Here is a 13,602-nt window from a genome sequence, read left to right on the forward strand (position 1 = left end):
GCAAAGATCTGGTTCAGGAGCCCAGTCCAGGGACATAAGGAGAGAGTGGATCTGAGCTCTTCTAAAGTAGGAAACCTCACCTCGCACTCCAGATCCGTCAGAGCCGGGGAGACACCGCCACACCCAGCTCACTGCGACAGCAGAGATGGATCTGGACATGAAGGTGTGGAAGAGAGTGTTCCAGGAATTAATTCGGGAGGTGAAGCCGTGGCACACATGGCAACTCACACTGGAAAAAAGCCTTCTTCCTAACATCCTGAAGCCAGGGTGGGCACAATACCAGCAGTGGACCTTCGCCTGGTGAGTAGGGAGTGCGATGGTAATATTCCAGAAAATTCTTGCTCATTTCTTCTTACTTCATACTCTCGTAACTTTTCCTCTGCTCATGCTTGTAAATTGGAGATTACAGGGAGGTGCCCATCATCCAAGATGCTTTAGCTTCATTTAAAATTTTTGTCCTTATTACACTGAACCACAAAATGAAAGCAAGACTGAGCTAATGCTCAGAAAGAGAAAAAACAAGCTGTGAGTGGTGAGGGTGAGAAGAAGGGAGGAAAAGAGAAGGGGAGGAACGGAGGCTATTGCGCTCAACTGCGCGAGAGCTGGATGAGCAAGGCTCAGGACACATGCTTCCTGCTTTGGGGACACCTGGGATCCAACACAGAGTCTGCGGGGGAGAGACCCTGTGTGCTAAGACCCCCTCAGAGAAGGGGCGGAGGGCAGTGGGGAGCTGGGCAGCACACAGCAAACCTTTCCCCTCTCTCCTCCGAGCTGATGGAGTTTAATTTTTTAAAACTGAATTTTACCTATTTATTTATTTTTGCCTGTGCTGGGTCTTCACTGCTTTTGTACAGGCTTCTCAGCGCAGAGGGCTCTCTTCTTGCAGAGCACAGGCTGTAGGCATGCGGGCTTCAGTAGCTGCAGCATATGGACTCAGCAGTCGTGGCACACAGGCTTTAGATGCTCTGAGGCAAGTGGGATCTTCCCCAACCAGGGACTGAACCCATGACCCCTGCACTGGCAGGCGGATTCCTATCCACTGCACCACTGCGGAAGTCTGATGGAGTCTTTTTTAAAATGGGACCTTCTGAGGTCATTCAAAGTCTAGCCCTCTCTTTTCCAGGTGGGAGAGTGGAACCTCAAGGATTGGGGGTGGGGACCTGGGACTCTATCCTGGGGCTGGGGCCGTGCTCAATCCCTTCTCCGTGAGAGGGTCCAGGCTGAGGAAGCAGAGCTCTTCTCTCCTGGTGGTGCATGTTTTCCCAGGCCAGGAGCATCGGAGCAGAGTCTCAGCTCACTGCTTACAGTCTGGAGGCTGAAAGTCCAAGATCAAGGTGCTAGCTGCTCTTCTGGGCCACAGGCTTCTTGTTGTGTCCTTATGTGGCAGAAGGAGCTAAGGTGCTCTGCGGGCTTGCTTCTGTAGGAGCACTAATCTCATTCCCCAGGGCTCCGCCCTTACATCTTAATCACCTCCCAAAGGCTCCACTTTCTAACACCATCACCTTGGGTGTTAGGATCCCAACATGGGAATTTGGGAGGTACACAAACATTCAGACTGCAGCACTTATCCACATCCACTGGTATCTATTTGTGGATTTCAGTTCAGGGTTCTTGGGACTCTTGCACACGTAACCTCTGATGCACTTATATCTACATGTGAGGAAGCCTTGGTTTGGGGTCAAGAGACGCGTTCCAGTCTTGGCTCTTCCACCTGCTGGGTCTCCGGGCATGACACGAGTCCAGGGTGTGCCTCATCTCTAAAATGATCACACTGGGCTTGGAATTTGCCCGAAGTCCCTTCCAGCTTCAAGGGTTTGTGATTTGCTGTTTTCATGGCAAACATACCCGTGGGTCACACTGTGTGTCAGTGGCACAATGGAGATAGGAACGTGGGGCTCAGGATTTCTTCCCCGCTAATCCATGACCCATATCAAATCACGTCTCTGTGTGTCGTTCCCACACAGCCCCCAACTTGGGCACATTGAGCCAAGTAATAGGTCTTGTCTTCTGTCTCCTCAGGTTCCAGTGCTCCCTGTGCTCTCGAAATTGGGCCTCCGCCCAAGTTCAGGTCCTTTTCCACATGCACTGGAGTAAGGGGGAATCCAGGGGGCAGGTGAAGATGAGAGTCTTTGCCCAGAGATGTCAGAAGTGCTCCCAGCCTTCGTTTGAGGTTCCCCAGTTCACAGAAGAGAACATCTCAAGGATCCTGAACAACCTGGTGTTGCAAATTCTGAAGAAATGCTATAGAGAAGGAATTAAGTTCGTGAAGAGTCCTATGATCAAGGACGCTGCTCTCAAAGGGCCACATAACAGTGACAACTGTGAGGCTTGTCTGCAGGGCTTTTGTGTCCAGAATGATGTAGGTCTGGCCGTGCAGTCCCCTATAGCCCTGTCATTTCCCACAATAAGCTCACCCACCCTCGGGATCACTGCTGAAATGCCTTCTCCCATGAGTGGGAGCACCAGAGGGGAGGCAGTGAAGAAAAAGAAGGTATTACCCAGATCGTGGTTTCCTGAGCCCACACCAGCTGAGAGCCTCCCTACTGCCTGGAGCCCAAGAACAAACACCAGTTTCCAGAGGGAGAGAAGAGACCATGATTCCTCCTGCGATCAGAGCTTCTATTCCCACCCAGCCCAGCATCACAGGAGCACAGGCATGCGTTGCTGCTGTTTTATCCTAATTTTAATTGTAATTATAATCATCCAGGTGGGAGGGGGGTTCAGGATGGGGAACACATGTACACCCGTGGCGGATTCATGTCAATGTATGGCAAAACCAATACAATATTGTAAAGTAATTAGCCTCCAATTAAAATAAATAAATTTATATTTTAAAAAAAGGATGGGGAAAGGGGAAATGGTGAATGACTACATAATCTATATGGTTTTTTTGGGGGGTGACAGAAATGTTTTAGAGGTGATGGCTGCACAACACTGTGAACCCACCAAATGCCACTGCATTGTTTGCTTTAAAAATGGTTAATATAATGTAAAGCTCACCTCAATGGGAAAAAAAAAAACCCACAAAAACACTGCAATTTCATTCATTCTCTACAGAACTGAGACTGAGGCATTTATGGCCCATGGAACCATTTGGAAATTTCATGAAACCCCAGGCCCCTCTCACCAGAAAATTTTGCACAGACCCTCTGTTGTCAGTCTGTGGAGGTGTTTACTGTTCAAAGCATTTGCCTGAAAATCTGGGTTCTAGGTCAGAGGTCTCCACTGAGGTGCTAACACACAGTTGAGGGGTGAGGCAGAAAGTTCCACCACGGTCAGCAGTTTTCCTTCCAAGGTCCATTTAACTTATTCTTTGTACTTTACTATTTCTTGTCACATGTTTTGTAATGTATGTTATTAGTAGAATGGGATAGTGATGTGATAAATAAATACACAGCCATTTGGCATGTGCGTTCAGTTTCTCATTGATAGGGTTGCACAGTCAAAATCATCAGGGTTGGGGAGACCCTGCTCTGAAGGACCAAGGGTGGAAGCCTGTGCATGAATTCTCAGCAAGATTCTGAAATGCAGTTGTTTTTGTACAAGTTTGCTGTTCTGATTAATGAGAACTATTTTAAGACTCATTCTCACATTTTCTTTTAATTGTAGAAACAGGAATCCTCCTGTTTACGTGGCTAAAATGAAAGCAAAAGTCACTTACAGCAAATGCTCCTTTTCCCTTACCCTTGTCCCCTTCTCCATCCGTCTGCCCCCCTCATCGATGTCAGTGATTTCTGCAGGCACAGGGTTGGTCTGGTCCAGCCCCAGCCTGCAGGCTGCTCCCTCCGGGGCAATCTCTACAACTACTTCATTTTGCAAAACTGAAGCTTTGTAACCATTAAACAACAACTCCCGGTTTCTCCTTCCCCCTGGGCCCTGCTAACCAACATTCTTCTGTCTGTTTCTTTAAATCTGACTAGGTATCTCATATATGTGGAATTATATAGTGTTTGTCTTCTTGTAACTGGTTCATCTCACTTAGCATAATACCCTCAAAGTTCACCCATGTTGACAGGATTTCACTTCCTTTGTGGGGCTGAATAATATTCCACTCTATGTATGTAGCATATTTTGTTTATCCAGTCATCTGTTGATAGACACTTGGGTTGCTTCCACCTCTTGGATGTTGGAACTGCTGCTTCTGTGAACTTGGGTGCACAAATCTCTCTTGAGACTCTGCTTGCAACTCTTTTGGATATATACTCAGAAGTGGAACTGCAAGATCATATGGTAATTCTATTTTAATTTTTTGAGGAACCTCCAAACTGTTCCGTAACTGCACCATTTTACAATCCCAACATAAGGATTCCAATTTCTTCACATTCTAGCCAACATTTATTTCATTTATTTTCTGGGTTTTTTTTTAATAGGTAATCATCATATCAATGGTGTAAGGTGATATCTTATAGTATTTTTGATTTGCATTTCTAGACCATGCAATTTTTTATGATGTAAGTTTAATCTTCCAAGGCAATATCAGAAATAATATTCGTAAGAACTCAGCACAGAGATAACTACTGGGAACACAACACAAATGTGTGGGTAAATTTTTCACAGACTTGAGCACAGTCTACATACCTGTATTAGACAAGCTGCTATTAGACTTAAAATGAATAGCAGGACAAGACAGAACAAATACATGCCTAAGAAACAGCATGTAAGAGAAATGAGGGGGGTCCCACAGCCCATAAACACCTGGAAGCTGGGTGATCAGTGAGGTGGGGAAGGCATGCTGGATCATTAACATAAAAAGGAGTTCAGGGCTTCCCTGATGCCTCAGTGGTAAAGAATCCATCTGCCAGTTCAGGACGCACTGGTTCGATCTCTGGTCCTGGGAGATCCCATATGCCTCATAGCAACTAAAGCTCCTATGCCACAACTATTGAGCCTGGGCTTTGGAGGCCAGCAGCCATAACTACTTCACCCACGTGCCGTAGCTTCTGAAGCTTGTGTGCCCTAGAGCCCATGTTCCACGAGAGAAGCCACCACAATGAGAAACCTGCGCACCACAACCAGAGAAAAAGCCTGTGCAGCAACAAAGACCTAGCACAGCCAAAAATAAAAAGGAGATTAAAATATTTTTAATTAAAATTGTTTTTAAAAAGGGGGCTCCTAGTGGAAGGCAAATCATTACATCTTAAAAGTGGGGATCAGCCTCAAAGATTGTCTTCCCCAACTCTATTTTTGGCAGGTGGGAAAAATGAGACTCCCCCAAAGTGAAGTGATTTTTCTCAGGACAGTATAGTGCATTTGTAAAAGAGCTGGCCTTACAATCCTAGCTGCTTGAGTTCCAGTGTTGACTATTGGTCCCTTCAGGAGGTTACCAAATATATTCAGAAAGTCACAAGAATAAACATGCTCTCAGTGAGAACCAGATCTATTTTGGACCAATTCATCACTAGTACCTGAGTTACAGGAGCTACCTGGGGTTGACCAGTTACAAGTGAAAATGGATTGTGGTGTAGCAGCTGATTAGTAAAGACTGAAATCCTAACCCCAGACAGTGTCCCTCCTTCCCTCAAAGCCACACCGCTACTGGTGCAGGCTCAGACTTGGGTCCTCTCTGTCCCCCTGGTGAATTCCACAGTCAAGGCAAGTTCATCTATGTAACATCATATCTTCTTTGGTCCCAGTACCAGGGTTCTGCTGCTTTCTTTCCTAAGAATTATGAGTGGTGCTAAGGCCTACTCAACTGTAATTTTCTTCTCCTGGAATGTATATTACACTGCAATAAAATGACAGAAGCATCTCAATTTTTCATTCTGATGACACAGCTGGAGACTCTAAGCAGAGATATTTGAGTTGCCTACGAACACTAAAGTTTGGCACCATTTCAAATTTTAAAACTTAGATATAATTTCCTAATTTTTAGAAATAAAACCAATATACATACCATAAAATAAGCATTTAAACCTATGTACACTGCAGAACAATAACTAAGAAGACACACAGATGGCCAAAAAGCACATGACAAACTGTTCAACATCACTAATTATTAGAGAAATGCAAGTCAAAACTACAATGAGGTATCACATCACACGGGTCAGAAAGTGTGACATCATCAAAAAAATCTACAGACAATAAATGCTGGAGAGGTGTGAAGAAAAGGGAACCCTCCTACACTGTTGATGGGAATGTAAATTGGTACAGCCACTATGGAGAACAGTATGTGTGTTCGGTCGCTCAGTCATGTTTGACCCTTTGTGATCCTATGGACTATAGTCTACCAGGCCCCTCTGTCCATGGGATTTTTCCCAGGCAAGAGTACTGGAGTGGGTTGCCATTTCCTTCTCTAGGGGATCTTCCCAACCCAGGGACTGAACCCACATCTCCTGCGTTGGCAGGCAGATTCTTTACCACTGAACCACCAGGAAAGCTGGAAAACAGTATGGCAATTCCTCTAAAAAATTAAAAATAGAGCTACCATATGATCCAGCAATCCCATTCCTAGACATACACCTGATGTAAAACATACTTCTAAAAGATACAGGCACCCCAACGCGCACAGGAGAACAATTTACAATACCCAAGACATGGAAGCAATCTAAATGTCCATTGACAGAGGAATGGATAAAGAATGTGGTATGTGTATACAATGAAATATTACTCAGCCATAAAAAAGAATGAAATAATGCCATTTACAGCAACATGGATGGACCTAGAGATTATCATACTAAGAGAACTAAGTCAGACAGAAAGGCAAATATCATATATATCACTCATATGTGGAATCTAATTTTTAAAAATAATACAAATGAACTTCTTTATAAAACAGAAACAGACTCTACAGGTTTCAAAAACAAATTTTCAGTTACCAAAGGGGAAATGTGGGGAGGAGGGATAAATTAGCAGCTTGGGGTTAACATACAGACACTATAAGGAAATTAACCTACCGAGGAGCACAGGAACTCTACTCAATATTCTGCAATAAGCTATAAAGACTCTGAAAAAGAATGAATACATGTATAACTGAATCACTGTGCTATACACCTGTAACTAACACAACATCATACGTCAACTACACTTCAATTAAAAAAAAAAAATCACTCAAAGATCTAAGTTTTCTTTCCACTCAAAAGTAGGGAGATGCACCAAGGCAGGAAAGAATAGGAGGGAAAGACAGTAACCGATTTCCAGAGATGACTCCTCACAGCCCTGAGTTACCCTAAACTGGTGTTTGGCAAGCATGTCAAACGGTCATTCCAGACAGCTAAAGTCAAGGAATCTAGTGTAGGTCTTGTTATTAATTAAAACGCACTACTCAATGATTTCACCAAGTGTCTTTACCCCTTTACTTTCAACATATGAAAAATGGGCATCATAATAAGCTTTTGGAACCAGAACATTTTTCTCCCAAGAATTATATTTTCTTTCATTCATATTGCTTTACTATTCATACCTATAGTCTACGTAAATTACTTTTCCAAATTATGAGTCAATCCATATGCATCATGTAAAATGTTCAGATCTCTCTTATTTCCACTAAGATGCTTACTCTACTTTAGAATCTTTCTGCATTTTTACATTTATATGAGTAAAGACTATTTCTACAAGCCTCATATTTAGTCTATATTTCTTTAGTTATGTTATTAAACATAATAAACATGGGATGTTATGTAATATGAAATAATTACATATCAATATATTCAATACTTTTTCAGTTATTTTTATGTAACATCGATGTAAGGGTCTTTTTTGCACAAGACTGGTTTTATTGAAATAAATTTTACATGAGTTATGGACAGTCAATTTATGTGAAAGCCCTCATTTCCCCCCTTTTGAGATAAATTTTCCATTTGGCTGTTATGTAACATATACTGTGGCGTGAAATAAAATCCCAAAGTCATTCACATAGTACAACTGATAAATTTGCATTATATTTTTAAAGTGCTATAAATAAAAACACAACTGTTTTAGGTTCAATTAAAGTGACTTCTCATTAATTGAGAAAAGAGACTCTCCTACTCTTTTCATCTCTTAACCTACCTCTCAGAGTTTGCCTTTAAGTTGAAGCAATGCTCTATGGAACCATTACTGTATGGCTTTAGACTGTTGTGCTTGCTTTATATCTGTTGAGGATAAAATATTTAGAAGTATGAGTAAACCTATGAAGACAAAATATTGAGTGTCAGTATTAACCACTTTGGTTCTTCAGATAAAGAAATAAAAATTGCTCACTTCTAGTCCCGATTAACTTCTGAAAAACCCAACTGACTTGACTTGTGCTGTCCAACATGGTAGTTACCTTTGACTATTTCAATTTAAATGTAATTAAAAATTTCTTCTTCAGTCACACCAGACATTGTTCAAGAGCTCAAGAAGCACATACATCTGTCAGTTACTAAATTAGACAGCACAGACGCAGAACACTTCCTTCACAGCAGAAAGTTCTATTGGACAGCGCTCAGCTAGACCACAGAGGAGTGGATTGATATAAACATATATGAATATATGCAATTTTTCCATCTTAGTCACAAAAGTTACTTGTTTAAACTTATCTTCAACATATTCACAATCTTGTTTATTTTAGCCCAAGATAATAGTATAAAAATAGATATTTGTATAATTTCTCCACATCCTATAATGTGATACCAAAGTTCAAAGCCCTCTAATCAACTCCTTCTTTGCCAATGGAAACTCAGTCTCCTCTGCTCTCTCTGGACCAGAGTGGCTCACCCGTGAGCAAAGCCTTCCTGAGGCACCTTCAGGGAAGCCTTGCGAGGGACTCCTCATCAGTGTGGACTAGTCATTCCTGCTACCTTATATGACCATCTTGGAGGGTGGGTCCCTGGAGGCAATGCCTCTGCTCCGTGCTCTGGCATGCATCCTGGGACCCCCAGGAGGCCCACTTGTGGCAGGCTGACCATCCATGTAGGCCCCACCAGGCTTCCCATGATCAGCCAGGCCCACACATCCTCCACTAGAGCCACCATCTGAGCCCAATGCCTGGGCAGACAATCCAGCCCATCTTTCTACCTTCAAGGCCCAGATTATACCTAAAGTCTTTCCTGAAAGCCTAAACTCGGTAAAATACAACTTAAAACATACGAAAATAGCAATTTGTATAAACCCAAGGAAAACCATCCTCAGTAAAAGATATGATGCATTAAAACTCTTTCAAAATAACAAAATTAACTCTCATCTGATTAGTTCAATATAAATACTCTTTTCAACACCCCTTTATCCCTGGATCTCTGAAAACAATGCAGTCAACTTCAAAATTTGGTCTTTTAAGTGATAATTTTTTAAAAAACACATTTTCTAAAACATTAAATGTGTATTATTTGGAAACAAGTAAATGCAAATGAACCTTTAAATATCAATATATAAACCCATTTATCGATTCTCCAGTCCACAGAGAGAGGTATTCACATATTTGAAATTTGAAAATCATTTTTCCTAACAACTATGACAGTGGTTTCTAGACTTTGCCGTTAAGCCCAAGCCATTATTCCTCTATGACAACCCACAACAGGAAGATTTATAGCTCCACAGGTCAGGAAGATTCTGTAGTCTTCTGATGGATGGCATCAAAGCTGAAGGCTGAAAGATACTTTAGTGGTATAGCTGGGAACAGAATCTGCAACAAAAAGAAAAAAATATACTCAACCATTCCACATCTTATTATGAAGTGTAACCACATCAAAATACAAATCACTGCCATTTCATACTCCAAGTATAGAGATAAATGCATTTATTTATCATCATTAAGTCAATCACAACAAATGTATAGTCATGCTTTAGAGATATTTAGACTCAAGATAGAAAGAAGAATGCATTATTTAAGATTGATTTTTAATTTTTAAATTTATATATATTCTTTTCTACACTGTGTCTTTGTTGCAGCATGCAAGTTTAGTTGCTCTGTGTCATATAGGATCTAGTTCCTCAACCAGGTATCAAACCTGTGTCCCCTGCCTTGGAAGGCAGATTCTTAACCACGGGACCACCAGGGAAGTCCTGAAGATAAACTTATTACCAATTCTCATTCTTTTGCAATCTTTCCAACCACCTTACACAAGCTACATCAACATACTGGAAACTGTATGAGCCTAAAATAATAAAAGTTGATAAAATAGAAATATATGGCCAAGGACTATAGATGCCAGGTAGAAGGGAATATGGTTTATAAGACAAGTCTGGGCTATTCCTAAACCAAGCACCATCTTATTAATAATCATTTTATCATTATTGCTCTTCCCACTGGTTATTGCATACTCTTTCTCTCTTCACAGCCAAATTTTTTCAAGGGCTGGTCTATACCAATGGTTCTCAGACTCAAAGCATCAGTATCACCTGGGAACTTGTTAGAAATGCACATTCTCAGGCCCCACTCCAGACCTGATGACTCAAAACTTCTGAGAGTGGAGCCTGTAGCTGATCTCATGTTCACTAAAGTGTGAGGACCAGGGAGAGGCCTCACTTCTTCAACATTCTTGAATCGTACAAGGTTGGACATCCACACAGACTCACTAAATCTACTTTTTAAAACAAATTTATTTATTTATTTATTTATTTATTTATTTATTTATTTTTTGGCTGCACCCTGTGGCATGTGGGATCTTAGTTCCCTAACCAGGGATTGAACCCTCACCCCCTGCATTGGAAGGCAGAGTCTTAACCACTGGGCTGCCAAGGAAGTCCCACTAAATCTATGTTCTTTCCCTTACAGTGATGAACTCTCTAACTCAGACATTAGTCTGAGAGGGAAGGAGAGAAAAGAGAGAAGACAGCACGATGAAGAAGAAAGAAATTTAAAGTCAAAGCATATGTCCAACCACATCTAGGTTGATCTATTAAGAAATCACCATTTTTGTAGGTCAAACACAGCTGAATATTGTCAATATCATTTAGTTCAACCTAATATGAGTATATGAAGGATGTGTGAGCGTGTGCGTGCATGCTCAGTTGCTCATTCATGTCTGACTCTTTGCGGCTCTACTGACTGCAGCCCACCAGGCTCCTTCCTCTGTCCATGAGATTCCCAGGCAAGAATACTGGAGTGGGTTGCCACTTCCTTCTCCAGGGGATCTTTCCCTACCCAGGGATTTGAACCCACATCTTCTGCATCTCCTACCTTGCAGGCAGATTCTTTTACCGCTGAACCACCAGGAAGCCCATATGAAGGACAGAATTATAATTATTTAGAAATAAACAAATGAATTCAAAACCTATTATCACTAAAGTTAACTTTTAAAATCAAACCGTTTTTATTGCTTCACATAGATGGAAAGATTAATACCTATTTTCTCTAATCCATTCTTACATTTTTATAACACTATAACAGAATTATGAACAAATGAATAAAATACAAGAAAGTTTTCTGCGAGAGGAAAATTATACAACCCAAAGATAAATTTTGACAAATAAATGGTTCTGGTATTTCAGTTTCATGTTTAATATAAATTTCTAATTTATTTCATAACATTTCAGGATTCAGGATGGATGGACGAACACACGAGAGATAACTTTATAGAAATTTTCTTATTTTAACTGGAAAAATTTTGCTTTGCCAATAAATGGTATTTTTCATTAATGTCATGAGATATCTGAATACCTGACTGTGACTTATCATCTTCAGATTCCTACTAACAAGGGAGCAGTAAGCTCACATGTATGATACTTTCTGAGAGTGACTGAGGGAACCTGTCCACAAGTGATGTCTTCAGAGTCACGGGGCCAGGGCTATATCCTCCCCAAATCCACATGCACGACATCTTTCATTCAGGTCTGCACCCAGCTTATCAAAAAAAGAGAACTGGAAGAATTAAAAGATAACTTGTGGGCACCCACACTCAGAAAAGGAAAAAAAAGCAAAGAGGCAGCAAAAAAGAAGAACAAAGACTGACTGATGCCTTTCCTTGAGTCTATGTTTCTGACAGGAAGACGGGGTTCTAAGGCTTCTGGAACACTTTGGAAACAGCCACTGGGAAAAACACTTCCGCCCTTTCCTGAGGTACTGTGACCGCCCTGTTCCTCTATATCATTTAGTTATGGGAAACCAAAACTAAATGCATCTACTTACTAATCGGCCAGGTGGCACTAGTGGTAAAGAACCAGCCTGCCAATGGAAATGTAAGGGATGTGGGTTCAATCCCTGGGTTAGGAAGATCCTCTGGAAGAGGGCATGGCAACCCACTCTAGCATTCTTGCCTGGAGAACCCCATGGGCAGAGGAGCCTGGAGGGCTACGGTACATATGGTCACAAAGAATCAGACATGACTGAAGCGACTCAGCATACACACAATGTATGCACACATTTGGTTTTTTCCTTTTGTGATGTTTTACAGGTGTACTTTGACTTATATAAGAGATGACTTTTTTAAAAGGTAAATTTAAATGGATTTTGACATGGAAACTTCCACTCTATTAATTAAAATACTATTGTATCAGTATCATTTCATTACAATCACACATAAAGCTAGTAATGTAACCTTCACATTTTAAGTGCATGTTTCCCAGCTTCTCTGTCACATGGTTGAGGATGTATTAAGCAGGCTAATACACTAGAAAACTTTGATTATTAAACGAAAGGAAATGTATCTCTCTCTTTTTCTTTTTTGGTAAACAGAAAATAATTTACAAAGTAACCTGCCCCTAACTAATCAAGTTTTCTTTAGTTTGGCTTACAGCAATAAATGTGTTGCATGAGTGATTGGAATTCTATACACTCATTTTAAATAATTTTACATATGAAAAACCTACCTCTTTCTTTAAGATCTTCAATATAGGCTTTCATAAATTCTTTATCAAAATGTTGGCGATCTCGTTCACTCTCCATCATTTCATCACCATCTTGACACTGGGTGTTCTCAAGAGGATTGTCCTTAAGACTTACAAATCTATTCAAGAGAATATGGAAAATACCACCACTTTCACCTGTGCATTTGTAATTGAGCAAAAATCTTCTCAGAAGTCAACCTTTGTGGCACTAAATCCCAATTTCTCACTTCTTGGAAGTCACAGCTGACCACATAATAATAGTGTCACCAGTGGAATTTCACTGTGCAGTAATCCAACAGGATTACTGGATTCAGTTTATACCAGACTGTGCAGAGGTTTATGGGAAAAATGAGAGGTACTTAGCCACAGGCAGAGGACAGTGAGCATGAGGTGAACAATAATAACACTTCACCTCTCTGTCAGATATGATGCCTTACTATGTTTGATATTACTCCCAATTAGTGACAGCAAACTCTTAAAATGTTGTGGCTGTGTTGAAAAGGACTCAGATAAAATCCCCATCAAAGAAATATTTAAAATATGGACTACTGTGACAAAAAAAAAAAAAAAAAAGCTAAAGGAGACAAACCAAAATGGCATTTGACCTAATTTCTTCACAATGTTGAAAGATCTTTTGATGTGAAAGATTATACAAATATTTCTATTCAAAATAGGAAATCTTTTCTTGGCTGCAATTGTAGGCCCTACTAAGTCTTGGGGAATTTAGTCTACTCTCTTTGGTTTGTAGGAGTCACATACATATATTACAAATATACATATATGTATATATATGTGATATCAGCCACATAGCTGCTAGCTTTATATATATATATATATATATCCCAGTTAATTTTCCTTTTAACTTTATTTGATACCTAA

The 13,602-nt window shown here is 40.7% G+C and overlaps 2 protein-coding genes across 3 annotated transcripts in view; one reads left to right on the top strand and one right to left on the bottom strand.

Moving 5' to 3' along the window:
* On the top strand, nt 1-3,825 carry RTP3 (receptor transporter protein 3). Its single transcript, XM_020916125.2, has 3 exons — nt 1-300; nt 2,020-2,707; nt 3,763-3,825. Exons 1-3 carry the CDS (start codon nt 146-148, stop codon nt 3,823-3,825), a joined length of 906 nt encoding a protein of 301 aa, XP_020771784.2. The 5' UTR covers nt 1-145.
* Nucleotides 3,826-7,691: 3,866 nt separating this feature from the next.
* The window catches only part of LRRC2 (leucine rich repeat containing 2), a 36,466-nt gene continuing 30,555 nt past the window's right edge, over nt 7,692-13,602 (bottom strand). For both annotated transcript variants that reach the window (XM_020916122.2, XM_020916123.2), the window contains exons 8-9: nt 12,706-12,842; nt 7,692-9,580 (exon numbers count right to left, since the gene is read on the bottom strand). In XM_020916122.2, the coding sequence (XP_020771781.1) occupies nt 9,531-9,580; nt 12,706-12,842 (187 nt within the window). In that variant the 3' untranslated portion in view covers nt 7,692-9,530. The remainder of the gene's footprint in view (nt 9,581-12,705; nt 12,843-13,602) is intronic.

This window comes from Odocoileus virginianus, unplaced genomic scaffold (assembly GCF_023699985.2).
Source record: "Odocoileus virginianus isolate 20LAN1187 ecotype Illinois unplaced genomic scaffold, Ovbor_1.2 Unplaced_Contig_2, whole genome shotgun sequence".
In the NCBI taxonomy this organism is placed as follows: domain Eukaryota; kingdom Metazoa; phylum Chordata; class Mammalia; order Artiodactyla; family Cervidae; genus Odocoileus; species Odocoileus virginianus.